Source organism: Rhinichthys klamathensis, unplaced genomic scaffold, assembly GCF_029890125.1.
Source record: "Rhinichthys klamathensis goyatoka isolate OS25496 unplaced genomic scaffold, OSU_Roscu_1.1 h1tg000223l_1, whole genome shotgun sequence".
NCBI classification, from domain to species: domain Eukaryota; kingdom Metazoa; phylum Chordata; class Actinopteri; order Cypriniformes; family Leuciscidae; genus Rhinichthys; species Rhinichthys klamathensis.
In genome coordinates this window covers 452,059-471,517 of record NW_026606747.1, presented here as the reverse complement: position 1 = coordinate 471,517, position 19,459 = coordinate 452,059, and the positions used below count along the sequence as shown (strand labels likewise).

At 37.6% G+C, this 19,459-nt stretch overlaps 1 protein-coding gene across 1 annotated transcript in view; it reads left to right on the top strand.

The window, feature by feature from the left end:
- The window catches only part of rsrc1 (arginine/serine-rich coiled-coil 1), a 160,227-nt gene that overhangs the window by 29,991 nt on the left and 110,777 nt on the right, over window positions 1-19,459 (top strand). The window contains exon 4 of the mRNA XM_056264669.1: window positions 8,416-8,589. Within this exon, the coding sequence (XP_056120644.1) occupies window positions 8,416-8,589 (174 nt within the window). The remainder of the gene's footprint in view (window positions 1-8,415; window positions 8,590-19,459) is intronic.

Genomic DNA, 19,459 nt, shown 5'->3' with positions numbered 1-19,459 from the left:
GCAATGACAGCAACATAAATAACAGCAACATCAATAACAGCAGCAATGACAGCAGCATCAGCAATAACAGTAATGACAGCAGCAGCAGCAATGACAGCAGCAGCAGAAATAACAGTAACAGCAATAACAGGAGCAGCAATAACCAACAGCAGCATCGATAACAGCAGCAGCAGCAATAACAGTAACTAGAGCAATAACAGCAGCAGCAGTAATAACCAACAGCAGCATCAGTAACAGCAGCAACATCAATAACAGTAACAGCAATAACAGCAACATCAATAACAGCAGCAGCAGTAGTAACCAACAGCAACATCAGTAACAACAGCAGCAGCAATAACAGCAATAACAGCAGCAGCAATAACAGTGACAGCAGCAATAACAGTGACAGCAGCAATAACAGTGACAGCAGCAGCAGCAATAACAGTAAAAGCAATAACAGCAACGTCAATAACAGCAGCAGCAGTAGTAACCAACAGCAACATCAGTAACAACAGCAGCAGCAATAACAGCAATAACAGCAGCAGCAATAACAGTGACAACAGCAGCAATAACAGTAACAACAATAACAGCAACAGCAATAACAGCAGCAACAATAACCAACAGCAGCAGCAATAACATCAGCAGCAATAACAGTAACAGCAAGAACAGCAGCAGCAGCAATAACAGTAACAGCAATGACAGCAGCAGCACCAATAACAGCAACATCAATAACAGCAGCAGCAATGACAGCAGCAGCATCAATCACAGTAATGACAGCAGCAGCATCAATAACAGCAGCAGCAATGACAGCAGCAGCAGAAATAACAGTAACAGCAATAACAGCAGCAGGAGCGGCAATAACCAACAGCAGCAGCAATAACAGTAACAGCAATAACAGCAGCAGCAGTAATAACCAACTGCAGCATCAGTAACAGCAGTAACAGCAATAACAGTAACGGCAATAACAACAACATCAATAACAGCAGCAGCAGTAATAACCAACAGCAGCAACAGCAATAACAGTAACAGCAATAACAGCAACATCAATAACAGCAGCAGCAGTAGAAACCAACAGCAACATCAGTAACAACAGCAGCAGCAATAACAGTGACAGTAGCAATAACGGTGACAGCAGCAGCAGCAATAACAGTAAAAGCAATAACAGCAGCAGAATCAATAACAGCAGCAGCAATAACAACAGCAGCAGCAATAACAACAGCAGCAGCAGCAGCAATAACAGCGACAGCAGCAGAAGCAATAACAGTAACAGCAATAACAGCAGCAGCGGCAATAACAACAGCAGCAGCAATAACAGCAATAACAGCAGCAGCAATAACAGCAGCAGCATCAATAACAGTGACAGCAGCAATAACAGTAACAGCAATAACAGCAGCAGCAGCAATAACAGTAACAGCAATAGCAGCAGCAGCAGCAATAACAGTGACAGCAGCAATAACAGTAACAGCAGCAGCAGCAATAACAGTAACAGCAATAGCAGCAGCAGCAATAGCAGCAGCAATAACGACAGCAGCAGCAGAAGCAATAACAGTAACAGCAATAACAACAGCAGCAGCAATAGCAACAGAAGCAGCAATAACAGCAGCAGCAATAACAGTGACAACAGCAGCAATAACAGTAACAGCAGTAACAGCAATTACAGCAGCAGCAGCAATAACAGCAGCAGCAATAACAGCAATGACAGCAGCAATGACAGCAGCAGCAGCAATAACAGTAATGACAGCAGCAGCATCAATAACAGTAGCAGAAATAACAGCAATGACAGCAGCAGCAGAAATAACAGTAACAGCAATAACAGCAGCAGGAGTAGCAATAACCAACAGCAGCATCAATAACAGCAGCAGCAGCAGCAATAACAGTAACAACAATAACAGCAGCAGCAGTAATAACCAACAGCAACCGTAATAACCAACAGCAACATCAGTAACAGCAGCAATGACAGCAGCAATAACAGCAATAACAACAGCAGCAGCAATAACAGCAGCAGCAGTAACAGCAACAGCAATAACAGTAACAACAATAACAGCAGCAGCAGCAGTAATAACCAACAGCAACCATAATAACCAACAGCAACATCAGTAAAAACAGCAGCAGCAATGACAGCAGCAATAACAGCAATAACAGCAGCAGCAATAACAGCAGCAGCAGTAACAGCAACAGCAATAACAGTAACAGCAATAACAGCAGCAGCAATAACATCAGCATCAATAACAGTAACAGCAACAGCAATAACAGCAACATCAATAACAGTAGCAGTAATAACCAACCGCAGCAGCAGCAATGACAGCAGCAGCAATAACAGCAGCAGCAATAACAGCAGCAGCAGCAAAAACCAACAGTAACAGCAATAACAGCAGCAGCAATTACAGCAGCAGCAGCAATAACCAACAATAACAGCAATAACAGCAGCAGCAGCAATAACAGTAACAGCAGCAATAACAGTAACAGCAATAACAGTAACAGCAATAACAGTAACCGCAATAACAGCAGCAGCAGCAATAACAGTAACAGCAATAACAACAGCAGCAGTAACAGCAATAACAGCAGCAGCAGCAATAACAGTAACAGCAATAACAGTAACCGCAATAACAGCAGCAGCAATAACAGTAACCGCAATAACAGCAATAACAGCAGCAGCAATTACAGCAGCAGCAGCAATAACCAACAATAACAGCAGCAGCAGCAATAACAGTAACAGCAGCAGTAACAGTAACAGCAATAACAGTAACCGCAATAACAGCAGCAGCAGTAACAGCAATAACAGTAACCGCAATAACAGTAACCGCAATAACAGTAACCGCAATAACAGCAGCAGCAGCAATAACAGTAACAGCAATAACAACATCAGTTGCGGTGTAGCAGTTGTGCCAAGAGCAAACATATCATTGTCATATCCATTACCATGCCAAACACTCAGAGTTGTCATGTTATAAATATTATTGTTATAGTTTAGGTAAAAAGGTACAGCACGATAGTTGTCTGATATGTTCCTTCCTGTATATAAATATCCATGAATATCCTCCTTGTAGAATCACAAGGTCATGTTTCTGAAGAAATCACACAGCTGACATTGGTCAGGAGATTAGAGAGTTTCTTTCTTTCTAGAGCCCATTATTACAGCTCATGATAAATTTCTGATGTATACACACAGAAGTCAATGATATATAGATATTTGATATGATATATTTGAAATGATATATTTATCATTGACTTCTGTTGAACATGAATATTTTCTTACCAACAAAGTAACAAAGTGCAAAGAGAAGCATGGTGATTTGGTGGTCGGAACTGAAGTTTTTTGTCTTCTCTTTTATAGCAGGTCTTTATAATAAATTAGTGTTTACAGTGTGACCGAGAGTGGAATGTGTGTGTGCGTGTGTGTGTGGGACTGAACCGAAGAGAAGAGCAGAAGAGAGAAAAGGCCACGGCAGGAATAAATAATCATTTGGCCAGGTTAGGATTCCAGTGGTGTATCTTACGTGTGTTAGTTGCACTAGTGCTATCATTCGCCACCATTAATATCCAATTTCGTATGAAGCAAGAAACCTTGTTTAGCAGGAATATAATATGGTGTGATAACAGCAGGACACCATCCTGCTCACATAATTACCCAAATGCAATGCTGGGAGGGATCAGATCCGCGGCTGGGCAGGGGGCATCAGCGATAAGCGCCCGGTGCGCTCCCACACACTGGTAATTACTTTATTGATAATTTGCAGGGAAAATTGCCTGAGCCAATCGTTGCTGCTAGATTTAATGGATTGGAGGGGGGGGGGGGGCGGGAAATAAAAAAAGGATCTTTCAAAAGAATTTAAAATATTTTTAGGCCATAGGGGAAGGCTTTTCCTCCAGCGATAATAGCTGAAAGTCATGTAAAATAGCCCACTCTTGGCATGATGCTGCTGGACGCATGTGTGCTTGTGGCAGGGGATGTTTATCTGGCCATCCTGCATTAACACATTTACCCCCTCGCCTTAAATGAGGTCATAATTCTCTAAGGGTAAGGCCTTGGTAATGAAATTGACATTTAGCAGCCGCACCACAGTCTATTAACTACAATAAATTTAATTTGCAACAGGCCCAGAAGTGAGCTGGGCTGCAGAAAGAGAGAAAGAGATGAAAAAAACCCCCAGCAAACCGACGGCCCTGGTGTTTATTACATGCGCTGGCCACAAGTACATTTGGCTAAAATAAGACCTCTCGTGTTCTCTCGTGTAACTATAACTGCTTTTGCTCTGCCTGCTAAACGATCAGATTAAACAACATAAGAAATAGAAGTACAGCAGATTTAGTGTTTTTCAAATAAGGATCTGCTTCTAGACCCTATCTGTAATGTCCAGAACATTGTTAAAGCTGAAACGAGGTTGCCTACATCGCTCATAAAAAGACTTTGGCAGTTCCCAATTCAAATTGTAATATTTAGTAGGACTTTCTTCTGTGGATCGATCACCAGCCAACCAACCAATCAACCAATCAAAAATGTAATTGACTCCGTGGCAAGGAATTGTACTGCCATCATTTCCACCACACTAAACAATATTGTCCTTCATGTATTTGATCAAAAGCTAGTGTACTTGATTACCAAGGAGACAGTGAAGAGCATGCTGGAGATCAAATATGAGACATGATGACAGAATGTTTCTTGAGCAGTAGATCGTCATATTAGAGTGATTTCTAAAGGATCATGTGACACTGAAGACAATTATTTTAAATTGTAATAATATTTCACACAATTACTGTTTTTACTGTATTTTGGATCAAATAAATGCAGTAAGCATAAGAGACTTTTTAAAAAAACATTTATTTTTCTGTTTTTAACATATTATATTTGTCATTATTAATGTTGGGAAACATTAGTGTGCTAGTGTAGGTTTATTGTGGATTATACAACATTTGACGCGAGTTTAGGATCATGTGACTTGAATCTTTGAGTGGGGATGTGATTTTGTGATCAGCTTTGTATGTTTTAATTGTGACTCCTGGATTGTCTAAGACCAATGGAGAACTTCAACAGTCCTGTCGTCATTAGTCTGTCGAGTAACCTGGGTAAAATATGTTGTGAATATAGCAGTTTACTTGTTTTCATCATATGATATTCATATGATTTTATAATCAGGTGACTGGGTACACTGTAAAAAAAACCCCGTTACATTTACAGGAAAACCCTGGCAGCTGTGGTTAAAAATACGGTAGCAACGTTTTAGGTTTTACAACTTTTAACCGTATATAATTTTACAGCGATAAACCGTATTTCATTATCTGATATAATGTTAATATACTGACCTTTTGGAAGTATTAATATCTGTTTTTTTCCATTGTAATACACTGACAGCCAACAATCACAGCAGTGATGAGAGTCAAATGGTCAACCAAAGCTCATCATAAGCAGCTCATCCACAAGAGAGTTAATACTAATATACAGAAGCTGCACAGTGTCATTCACACAAACATTAAACACCATCATGGTAACATGTTGAAATTTAAAAAATGCAATAAGCATTAATTTAACAACATTAAATGTAACATAAAACCCTAATGTACATAACTGATTAGAAAAAAACTAAGAAAATTATGAAGAAACAGTGATTTAAAAACAAAATACATCAAATGTGAAGTGTCACGCAGGGAATTGTGGGAATATCAATTTACATTTTTTCACTGTAAATTATACAATGTTCTTTTTCACTTCCAAAAACTGTAAATTTAACGGTATTTTACAGTAAAATTAAATTAAATGTACCATTATATATATCACAGTTATTTACCGTTATTTATAGTAAGGAAACTTTCTGTTAACCAATTAACAGTTTTTCACTGTAGCATTTTTACAGTGTTTTACCGTTAAAATCACGATCATTTTTTACAGTGTATGGTTCAACTGACTCTGATTTGGCTTTTGACTTTTGACCTAGTCGTGTGACTTCATGATCCAGTTTTGAGAAAGGGCTCTTCTGACCAAATATTTAACATCTTCAGTATTAAAACAAAATCATATTTTCATGTCTCACACAGTGATATGTACTGTATATGTACGTTTTTATGTTAGTGTTTCAGGTTTTATTATTCTTTTGTCTAGCTGTGAAAATAGCGTAAGTCATTTCAGGAGTTCTTACATAAATGTAAAAAAAAAAAAAAGTACAGAGCTAATAAACAATGCATTATAAATTACATAGTGGTAGGAATTCTCTTTGGGCATTTCTAGTGGACAAATTAGCTAGTGAAATGTGTGTTGTAGGAGATTTTTTCGACAAATATTTCTACAGTAAAAGTACACAAATTGGTTGTTGACAATAGAATCCGCTCAGTTCACTTTCCACCATGTCCCACACTCTGTGTTTCTGTATCGGTGTGTTTGCGTGAGCATGTCTGTATGTCACAGTGTGGATGTATGGCTCTGGAGTCAGTTGCTCTGGTAAGTAAAATCCTTTAAATCTCCGGGCATTCTCTGGCCTGTCCGTAAGGATCAATACAGCATGTGTACACTGAGGTCCTCCCTAATGGCCACTTCATACAGCCAATAGGGATTTGCACGAGCACTACTAAGTGACACCAATGATCGATCATAAAAACTGAACGTCATGATTGTGTGCCGTGAATTTTTACTGAATTATAAATTAACAGCTTTACACGTGTGTCAAAAAGGGGCCTGTTTTTCTTTATTTTGTTATTAATTATAACAATATTTTCAGTATGGTGTGCAGAATGGTTCAAAAAATGGCCCATTTGTTCTCGACACCAATACTGGCTACTGAAAGAGGGCACTAGTTTCAGAACACAAAAACCATGTTAAAAAACTAATAAGGCGGGAAACCTTTAAAGTGACAGGTCAGCTAAAAATGAAAATTGTCATCATTTACTCACCCTCATGTCCTTCCAAACGTGCATGACTATCTTTCTTCTGTGAAAGACAAAAGAAGATATTTTGAGAAATGTCTCAGAAGAACACTTGAGAAGTGTTCATTTAATCTAAGTCAGTGGTCACCATTGCTGTTTGGTTACCAATGTTCTTCAAAACATCATCTTTTCCCACATCATTGTAGCTGGACCTTCTTTTCTTCACTTTTGGATGTGACCGAGACAAAAGGTCAAATCACACAACCCCCCAAATATCTGGCCAAATCTAAGTCGACCGCTCAAAATATAAACAGATGACTTAAGACGTTATGTTGTGAATCAAAGGAGTGCAAAATCACAGTTTTGAAATTTTTATTATTTTTTCAAAAAAAAAAAAAACAAGGTCTTATAAACTTAATTAAAAAATGCATGCATACATTTTTTTTTTTGTAATGTTATTTTTGTATCAAGGTCTTTAATAATGAATATGCGAGACGCTGAAAGGTTCCCACCATGTATAGATGACTTCAAGTTTTACTCTTCTTGTGAAGACATTGTTCACGGCAGTATAAGTTAAATCTGTACACACACACACAAACCTTGATTTCGTTGTCAAAAGAATCTTTGTCCACAGGGACAACAGATGAATGAACATTGTTTTAATTAATGTTGAATGGTTTCTGTGAGGGTTAGGATAGTCAGAGCATAGAAAATATCATTAGCTCAGTATAAAACCAGTAAAAGTCAACAGAAAGACGTACGAAGATATAAAAATAAGCGTGTGTGTGACTATAGTGTTTGCCCACGTATTAGTGTACCTGAGGTGAAGGCATGCACCCCTCACGTCTGAGAAAAATAGACATCAGTGCAAAGCTCTTTATCACTTTAACACACAGTTTACACAGAGTTTACACTGCAACGTGTCACATCAGAACTGCAGTACTTCGCTTACAGGATCTGTCCCAATAAACCTCACTTGGGGTCTTTGTACTTGTTTGTGAATTTGGATCTACGCTCGACTTTTGCACATTTAATTCGATTTTTTGGACTTTTTGGCTTTTTTCATGACAGTCAAATGTAGACAGGGAAGTCTGGGTGAGAGATGATTGGGACATGCGCTGAACTTAAATGCAGAGTACACCACACAGACACACACACACACTTGATGACTTAACAGTTTTAATTTTTGAATGCGGCAGCGTTTTTGTCGTTCTTCTCAGTTTGCGCAAAACCATATTAATATTACGCGCTTAAATGAACTATTTGAAATGTCATGTTTTTAACTGTATCAGTAACATTTTGAGATATCAATGGCACAGACACCAGGTCACTGATGAGCCATAGACAGTAGGAGATGTTCAATGCAAAATGGATTTTGTTTCTGCAACTTTCATGCAACGTCCATGTTGAGAGGTTTAATCAATCTTGATCAATGCCACAATGGTGGCGTAATCTTTTGGCCGGTCCAGCCTGGATGTTTAACAACTAAGATAACCACTACTTGGGGCTGGTTCTGCTTTTTTTATTTATTTGACATGCTTTTCCAGTTTATATGTATATTTTTGGTGTGCGTGTTTCTGGAAGGTCTCGTTCCCGTCACCGAAAGTCTCGCAGTGGCAGCAGTGGCCGGTCCAGCCGGAAGCGTAGTCGCAGCAGAGAACGAGATCATGGCCAGCGCAGGACCCGAGACAAAGACAGGACACGAGACAGAACTAAAGACAAAGAGGCCGACAGAGCCAAAGACAAGGACAAACAAAGGTAATACTTTCTTTTTGAGCCATTTCAATTTCCAAGCTCTCTCTTTGTTTTTCTCTAGCACTTACACACACACTCCCAAACTGTTCCAACCCATCAGTATATCCATCTCATGTCTAAGCCAAATCTTATAGCTCAGATTCAGCTGAGAGTTGAGCTCAATCGTGTGGTAGGCCTCATCCATCCAGCCTGATATCTGCCCTTCAAACTCGGTGTATACACCGTCCCGCTGGGCGTCTAATGCATTTCCTTCTCTCTCACTGTCTTGATTTATACCCCAGTGTAATATGCGTGAGCAAGAGCTAACTGCATTTCCATCTCCGCTCTCCTGTTTGCCCCTCTCAAGCTCCACCTTTACTCTAGAGAGACATTTTACTCCAAGACACAGTGTTCTCCTTTCCAGTTCCAATGACAACAGTCAGCAAGACTGAACATATTGCGTGAACCTATTTACAACACGGAAACACCAGTAATTATAGACATATGCAAAATCTATTCAAGATGTTGTGATTTCTGACATTCTGATGTTTGGATGGTTCGAGAAACATTTCCAAACAAAGGTATACATCTTAGTAAATGACAGCAGTAATTATTACAAGGATCATTAGGTGTGATATGTTGTGGGGCCACTTCCCTCGCGAAGCCCCTGGCCATGAAAACCGATTGGCTATGAAGTAACCCACTAAAGAAAACCTAGTCTGGAGAGAAATTGTGGATTAGTGATTAGAGACAGGTCTTGTTTCCTCAAGGACACATAGCACCACGTCTAGGGCCTGTTAACCATTCCAAAAAGTGAAACAAATGTAAATGGATAAACTTATTAACATTTAACTAGGGGTGGGCTATATAATTATAGACACAATAAACCAGTAGAAATTTGACAACTGGCACAAAAATGGTCTCGGTTACGCTTGTGATGTCACAATGCCTGCCATCACGAAAGTTTATCATTTGCATGCATTTTTAAGCTTTGCCAGTTTAAACATCCCACAATTTAAAACCAATCGAGTTTAATAAGCTGTGATAGAGAACTCGTTTTGTGCTCATACACCAGAGTTTTTTATCGCAGCTTATCGTGGTTAAACAGTCAATTACACAGGGAATAATGTCAAAATACCTGTCTTGGGGAGTGTTCACGTAAACACAGATGGTAATGGCGTAAGTTAATGAAACAGCTGGGGGAAACTGATGTGTGTTTGCAGTGGGCTGTTTACATCAATCTCACGTCATAAAAGCATCCTGAGGTGCAAGTACATTCTCAGACTCAGCCGGACGCACATCTGCGGGAAAATATCTATTTCAAAAATATTGGAATCGAGATGCATCGATTTATTGTCCCAGCTCAAATATATATATATTAAAATTATGAGTACAACTACTCTTTCTTTCTTTCTTTGAATGATATCTTAACTGTTACTTCATTGTTAATAAACTCAAGTCTGTTATTTTTTTATAGTCACGAACATTTACAGTGGACAAATGTACGTAAACACTGTAACTTGAGGAGCTTTTTCACCTGTGGTGAGTTTGGGGTGTGCGATATTGACAAAAAATGATATCTCGATATTTTCTGGGATTTTCTCGATAACGATTATTAGACCATATTTTGGCGAGTGTGTTTATTGTGTTGGTACTTTGGCAGGATTAGGACTGTCGTGGACAGCCGACTCCTAAAGTGTTTGATATTCTTCATGCTCTGTGTGGTGTGGGTTCACAGCAGTGACAGATTTTTTCCCCCCAATTTGTTTCAATTAATTTTGACCTAATATGGGCATTTTTACCTTTATAAAGCCATTATTTAAACATAATTATATGCATGCATCATCTTTTGTGTCAGTTTCATAAATTTAATCAAATTAAATGATAAAAATAAGACACAATAGGGCTGTTACCTATCAAATGAAATCAGTATCAACAAAATTCATCTTTGCAATATTGAATATTGATATTTACATTTTTTAAAACCAAGAAAAGATGCTTTAAATGTGGGATTGAAACCGCCAGTAGGTGCACGTCACTGTTAATGAGCGAATCATCGAGATTCAACCGATTCATTCAAACGGCTGATTCATTCAAGGAAAGAAGCATTTGACTATCTTAATCTATCCTATTCAACTGATTCATCAAAAGGCTGATTCACTCAGTAAGGAAACACCGCCGTGTGTGGCTTTGCTTTGAACTATTTTCGTTGGCGAAATGGTGTCTAAAATGTAAGTCACTTAATATTAACTTCTTGTTTATTAATCAATTTCCCATTTGTTATCATGCTGATATTTGGAGAAAAACTGCACTCTTGTGATATTTATTACTAAATGATAACTCAAAGAACTAGTGATGAATCGGTGTAAACAGTAAACACACATTTCGATCCCCAGACACTTGCTTGTATGCTTTGTTAGTCTGTGCGTGTGTTCTATATTTTGTTTCTCTGCAGCTTATATGTCCTAGGGGAGTCAATACATGTAATTGTGGCTGTAATTAGGGGATGTGGCTGGGATGACATTAACATAATGGAGGGACAAACACAAATGAGCAAACACAGGGGCCGTTATCTTAAACACTTCAGACCCTTGGGACCCCCTGCCTTAATCTGAGCTACAATCTCCAATAACTCCATTCACTCTAATATGTTTGTTCACTTACACATCGGTCTTCACTTTCACAACTATCTTTACTTATTAGCAGTTTTTATTGAATGTTTAAAATCAAAGTTGGTCTACTGTAATTTTGATTTAATGACATTTGGAGTTAACATACACTCTAAAAAAATGCTGGGTTGGTTTAACCCAATTTTGGGTCAAATATGGACAAACCCAAACGTGTGGTTAAAAATTTAATTAAAAAATGTAACCCAAAAGCTGGGATTGTCCATATTTGACCCAAATTTGGGTTAAAACAACCCAGCATTTTTTAGAGTGTAGATTTGATGGTCTACAACGGGGATTTTCTACTCTGGCCCTCGAGGTCCACTTTCCTGCCAAGTTTAGCTCCAACCTTGATCAATCTCACTTGCCTGTAACTTTCTAGTAATGCTGGAGACCTTGACTAGCTTGTGTTTGATTAGGGTTGGAGCTAAACTCTTCAGGAAAGTGGATCCCGAGGGCCAGACTTCCCTGGTCTGGAACGTAGATAGGATTGTGTAGAACCAGTTGGTTTTCTATATTGCAAGCATTATGCAACCTGAAGCAGCCGGCAACTGTGAGCCAGTGACGTGAGCTAAAGAGGTGTAACCTGCAATCTCTAGCAAACCAAAGACCATGAGATCACAGGTATGGACACGCACAAGGTCAGGGTGACGTAAGGGGGTGCTTTGGGCCAATCATACATTTATACACTGTTTACAGTAAGGCTGTTTTTGTGTTGCACTGCTTTTTAATTGTTTTTCAATGTAAACATGCTAGATAGATGTCATTGAACATTATGCCGCTTCTTGCTGCTTTTTCAGTGCATAATGCATGTTTTGTTTATAGATAGACAGACTGACAAAAGCCCTATTCGGACGGTATTAGTTTTAAATGAGGAGGTAGGCTATTGTACTAATTTCCCAAGCTTCATTAGAATTTGAATCCCATCCTAGTTGACTATCTTAATAATTGTTCCAGACTTTTTCCTGGACTGCACGTTCATGTTCCAGTAAAAAGTACAGTGTATTTTACCTTCTATAAAAATTCGATTCATTGCTACCAATGAAATAAACACATTTCAGGCCACTAGATATAAATATATCTTATACACAATTTCAGCAGTTTGACCATAAATACAATGATACCACCACCACCAAAAGTAATGAATTGTGTCTCCTTTACTATAAAACAAAAGCTTTTTGCGACTGCTTCACTAATGTAACACACACTCATTGCGACCCATTTTACAGATGCATAAAGTTAACCTGAACAGTAACTGGTGACAAACAATAACCATACCGTGAAATAGCAGTATGCAGAGCTGCATTCATCGTGACGCGGGACATTTGTGTGTCAAATGTGCCAATAAAAATGTGACTTTGAGAAACAGACTGTCCTTAAGTAAATGGTTGCTTTAGTAGTCTATTCTTTTCTATTTCAGCATTAAAATCTATTTTCGTTCATCTTGAGTGAGGCTGGATATAAAAATATATCAAACTACTCGTTTTGGCGATTATTCATTTAAACGGTTTTGTCTGAAGTGAAAGTAAACGGTGGGAGTAAATCATATATGGATCCGTGCATTGGTTCTTAAAGTGACAGTAGCCTAAACCTGCAGTCCTTAATGTTCATCCAAACTACAAAAGATAAAAAGAAAATCATTGCTCTTGGAGTAACTTTAAAAACTTTTCTAAAGCGTTTATACAAGGAAAACTATTCACTGTTATTTTACATTTTGATTACTTTTTTCAATTTCTCTAGGTAGTACTTCTTACCTGAGTACTACTTTTAGACATAAATCACTGTTTATTTCATTTGTACCTTTGTTCTATTGTATTTATTCGTTTCTTATTTATTTGTTCTGATTTACTGTTAGATTTTTATCTATTGTAGATTGTCGACTAAAAGCTTATGATATTTAATTGACTAAAACTAGGCTAAAACACTGAAGCTCAGTGTTAGTGAGGCCTGTGGTCCTGTGTCTCTGTTTTTGTCTATTATTCTCCTCATTTGGAAGCTGCTTTGGATAAAAGTGTCTGCTAAATGATCAAATGAAATGATTAATGACTCGAGTATTGTGGCTCATATGGTTTCTGGTGTCCGTGCAGTGTTCGAGCAGAAGAGGGGAGTATAGTTGCACTGCACATGTGTAACAACACAGTAGTTGTCTTGACAAGCGGTTGTTGGGTAGTCAGGATGGTTGCTGCGCTGCCAGGCAGTTCTGGACAGTTGCCCAGGGTGTTGCTATGTGGTTTCTGTGGTGTTCTAGGTGGTTGCTAGGACGTTTCTTAGCAGCTGCTAAACACACACACATTGAAAGCTGAAGAGGCCAGTTGTGCGGTCTACAGGAGAGCAGAGTGTGTCTGTCGGCTGATGGAAACTTCTGTCTGTGTGTGCAGTTATGCTGTGAGAAGAGATGTGTTGCCCGTCAAACATCATTCATCCTTACTTTTGCAATTTTGTCAATTTGTTTTCTTCTTCCAGTTTACACATCTTTATGTGGTTTCTTTTATTTTGTAAGTTACTTTGCAAGTTAAATGTTTTTGTGTTATTTGTTTTATTCTGCAGATGAAGTGAAACTGCATTCTGTATACATGTTGTTAGGCAGTGATTTCTCTTATTTTAAAAATATTATCAAGCATTCTATTTTCAATGCAGTTTAATAAAATTACTATAAAACATAACAGTAAAATGTGTAAAATGCCTGTAGGTTATGTAATGGCACCTGTTTCTAAATCTTTCTTTATTTTAACAGTCTACTGCAGGGTTTCCCAAACGGTGGTCTGCGCTGCGCTGCGTGTTTCAGCGTGAGCGTTCACTGTGTTCGTTTACGTGAGTGCAGCGCATGACCCGGTGTTTGCACTGTCCATAAACATGACTTGTGCCAGAATCACTTTATTTTCACATACCCATTAGGGGTGTAACGATACACGTATTCGTATTGAACCGTTCGGTACGAGGCTTTCGGTTCGGTTTTCGGTACGCATTTTTGAAGCGAACAGTTCGTTGGACCATTTTTCCTGCCAACCAAAATTTCGTTATTTCAAATGTAGGCGCGTCACGCGTCGCAAGCGCGCTCATAATGTAAGAGACGCTGGCGTGACCACAACATTGCCCAACATCAAATGGCAAATGTAATGTAAGCGGAAAGAAACCACTCATTATTGTGTGTTTGACGGACCGTTTATCAGTTTGGACCAATGCAGCGCGAGCGAGCGCGAGCCGATTTTAATCATCATCAGCACTGTCACTACACAGCCAAATCCAGTAAAGAAAGCATTTGAGTTCGCCACTGAAGTAATAACATCGCTGCGCGATCTAGTGAGAAACATGCGCATTTTTCTGTTATTAACGGATCAAACAGCGCTGACGTGGAAACCAGGAAGAGACATTGTGCCATGAATGAACTATCCAGTGTCCACAGATCAGCAACATTCACCATGGGTTTACTGTAGTAACACTACTAACTGTAACCATGGGAGTGTGGCAGGAATAGTCGGCTATAATGCTTTCAAGTAACATTACGTCGGTTTTATTTTGACATTATGAAAACAATTGCTGCCCTCAAATGTTAATCTGAACTAAAATAAACCTTTGTTTATAACTACAATATTACATTTCATTTTGTCCAAGGAACTGTTTTTGTTTTATAAGCTCCTAAGAAAAGTCAAGTATAGCTCCATCATTGCTCAAAGTTAAAAAATATCATACTTTATGATGTTAGTTTTAATAAAAAAAATTCTCTGGCATTTCTTTCTTTTTGCTCTATCGGAAACGTACCGAATTGTACCGAACCGAACCGTGACACAAGTGTTTCGTATCGAACCGAACCGTGAATTTTGTGAACCGTTACACCCCTAATACCCATCATTTCCATCTTTTTTATGGACAGATTTGAAACAAAGCATTTATAAACCTGTTGTCAACTAAACAGAGACTTTCTGCAGGTTTCCTCCAAAATAAAAGCTTGAGGAATTAAAACATAAGATCTATACTATTGTAACTTGAAGTGTAAAATTTTAATTATTATTTTTTTAGTACAAAAGTACAATTGTATTATTACAATAGTCATTTTTCCAGCGTCGTATAATGTCGGTTTCTAGAAAGGAAAAGAAAATGTAATTATGTTATTTTGTTTTTGTGCTCATTGTAATGATAATCATCTATTGTGAAATTATGTGAAGTTATGTTCAGTGTTGGGGTAAAATGTAAATGTATTTTATTTATATAGCACCTTACATCAACCGATAGGTGAACCAAAGTGCTTCACAACAGATTAAACAACAAATTTAAAACAACAACACACCAAAAACAAAGATACAATAATGAATGAGAAAAAAAGTAAGAAAAAAAAAAAAAAAAAAAAAATCAATATAAATGTGCCATCACATTACTAGCTACAAAACGCCACTTTAAAAAGATGCGTAACACATTACAAGTAACACTAGTTGTGTAATCAGATTACTTTTTTCAAGTAATGAGTAAAGTAACACATTTCCTTACAATTTACAAACTTTTGTACATAGTTACTTTTTCATATAAGTAATGCAAGTTACTTCTCTGGATTGACAGCTCTCCTGCCGCTCTGTTGAGAGTAAATGCAGAAGCGATGTGGGTGCTCTGGAAAACAAGTTACTGTAGTTCTAAACTGCATTTACTCTTCTCACAAAAACACCTCAAAATGAATAAAACAGTACAATGCAAACTTGGAATATGACGTAAACCTGCAATAATTAAATGTGTTAAATTACACAAATATACTTTTTAATCTCACTTTATTAACTAATGCCGTTTACCTCCGATGATTCAATCCAACCATATAAGTAAAAATGACTTGAGCTAAACATCACACTTGTTCTCTCTTCTTCTGAACAGAAGGATTCTGGTTTGCAGAAGAATAGGCTTCTCTTCTGTGATCTGGGATAGCAGGTGAAGGTGTGTTTGAGCTGTGCATTTCCTCCATCCTGAGGAGGCGTATGCATGGCACTCTTGGTGGCAAAGGCCCTTTATTTGTGCCAATTTTATTAATTTTTTTTTGTTAAAAACAAACAAGCCCAGCCCAGGGACCTGATGTATAAACGTTGCGTTCACACAAAAAAGGCATTGAAATGTGCGTACGCAATTTTCAATGCACATATTGGACTTTATAAAAAATGAACTTTACACTCTAGACCGTGCGTACGCGAAGTAATGAAGTAAACAGAATGATTTAAACTGTTTCACATCTGATATACACATTTAGATGAATATATTGCACTCTCTTTGATGGAGGAAAGCACTCAAATGTCCTTATCCAGAAGTTACACAACAATGATATGAATTTAGATAGAAATGCTTCTGGACACTTTTCCTGTGGCACGCTGTTTTAATGACAGTGAGGAGTGCTAGGAGCGTGATCATTCCTCTTTAAACTTATTTGCAGAACTCATGTTCTGAGAAAATATTTCTGGCGAGAACAATGATGAACGATGCACACGTTCATTCTGCGGTAGAGCGGTCCATTAGCTGGTGTGAAAAGGTCAGATGATACAGTACAGCCACTGCTGCACGGTGTTGAAGACCACTGATAACTCCTTCTGGGATTCTCCCAACATCAGGAGAAAAAAAAAAACATTGTATTTGAAGGATAGAATTTAAAGAAATTAAGAATTTATAGAGTAAGATTTCCATGTTTAAAAACAAACACACATGTGCTTCATGTTGTTTCAGTGACGCGCTGAGTAAGACAATCGTTTTTACACTGAAAAAAAAAATTAGGCCTATCTATTTCCATTAAAGATATACTATATACACATCCTAAAACGTATGTTTACCTTATAGGCAAGATTGTTTACATTTGGTTTGTTTAATTAAAACAATTAAAAATAGCTACTGTTTGGCCAGTGGAAAAGATTGAGAATAACTCTTCTCTGAAAAGTATTTTACACAATCTTCCTTTTACGGATATTTTGATAGACTTTATTTATTCGAAAACAAAACAAGGCTATTAAATGATGTTTAGCAATGTAATATGATGGTGTTTATATTTTCCATGCACACACAATATTTCCCTGACTGGGTTTTACTGGGATGAAATATACGTACAGTTTTATACACGAGACCCCAGGTGAGGAAAAAAAGCAAAAGTGTTGTGTAACATTGCTGTCCATATAACTGTGCCTAGCCTAGCCTAGCCTAGTAGTTACTTTTTTAGGGAGCAACGCAATATTGTAACGCATTACTTTGAGAAGTAACTTTCCCCTTCACTGTTTATGTTTGGCATACTTTAACATACAGCAGGAGATCATGATTCAAATGACCCAGTTATTGGACAGATATATATATATATATATATATATATATATATATTTACTGCCAATGTAGCTCTATTATCTAGTGCTGTTGAATTATGACAAAAATCATAATTGTTGATCATTTTCCTTGCTATTATAATCATTCTTATTAATGCTGATCAATTGAACTTACATTACAATATTTTCTGCATTAGGGAATTATTAATTATTGCTGTTTTATGCACCAGTTAGACAAGACAGCAACTAAATGGTCAGTTTAATAACTTTTCTTTAAATTGTTAATACATTATATGCAGAAAGTGCGCGAGGATTATATGTATGTGAGAGGGATGCAGATGATATCTAGGTGTTTATTATTACCATAAAGAGCTGATAATCTTTAATGATTATCTTTAATAATATAATGACGACAGTATAATGTTGTGAAAACTACATGACTAATGAGGATTATGATAATATGATTAGGCCAATGCAGAATGTGTGTGTGTGTGTGTGTGTGAATCACGCAGCCATCAATCACTCTCGCGGGTTAGATACGGCTGTGCTCAGGGACATATGCACATTAAAAGCTCTTCCTGTTGGCTTTTCTCCTCAAATAGCCTTTTCATTTTTCCCTGGGTTTTCTGAGCATGTTGTGGTTTGTTAACCTGCTGTATGCACTCTGACACTGACACATCTGAAGTGGTGCATGAGTGATTTGCATGGACGTTGCGGGACGTGTGCGTGTGCGGATCAAAGGGGGAGCGGCGTGGCCCACGTGTGGTGTTGTTTTCATGAAAGATTTATCAGACCTCCAGGACGACAGCAGGCTTCTCCACACCCAGCACAATGTGTTTCCATGCAACATTTATTCACACACACGACACATTGTAAAGCGATCTTACTGCCTTTTAAGGCTAAATTGGGTTATTGTGGTGTGTGTGTGTGTTTGCCTATTTAATGATATATTGGCGACAAATTTGCACCCAGACAGATTCTTCTTTTAGGGATCATGTAATAATTTATATATCTTTTATTATTAAAAGTTTTCTGTTAGGTTATAGTTTTTAGCTATGTGTGTGGTGTGTGTGCATGCGCAATATATAGGACGATGAAAAAGTTAGTCTGGTAAAAATAGTACATAGTCAATATAATTTAGCAAATGTCATGTGGAATGATTTGCAGAGCTTAAGTCTGTCAAGTCTTAGATGTGGATGCTGGTGGTGAGATGCACAGCTTCAGAAAGAGTACAACTATGCTAAAAACATTGTTTACAGTAGTTATATTTATTAGAGGTATACCTCTTAAAAATATATACCTCTATAAAATATATATTACTACCGTAAACAATATGCTATTTTTCAAAACATCATTTTTGATATTAGCACAAAAACACAATATACAACACTTATACCGTATACTATATATCAAAAATGATGTTTTGAAAAATAGCTGCAATCAGCAATATCACGATCATAAGAAGCTGAAGCATGATGACATGCCTTGACCAAACTATTAAGTTTAAAGAAAACCCTTGTTAACCTTGTAGCTGCTGAGAAGTAATTGTCCTCAAGATACACAACTGTGCTCATGGAGAATAATGGCAACTCCCACAGAGACACTGTTCTGAAGTCTGTCCATCCTTGGTTTCAGTAAAGGACGCTTTTTGTCCATCGGTTATCATTTCAGCTCCTTTGGTTTAGTTAAATTGTGACCATATTTCATTTAGTAGATTATTTTTAGTTCAATAATGAGAACGAAGTAATACAAAATGCTTATGTTTGAACTAAAACGAAGGAAGGAATTAATAAATGGTGCTCAATTATTTTTTCACTAATTGATATAGGCCTATGTTATTCTACATCATGTCAAAAAAGGAAAGATAAAGAAACAACTGCATGCATGACCTGTTGAAATGCATGATGCTTTATTAGTGACTTATTACATATTCATTTTTACTTTTGTATTTGTTACTAA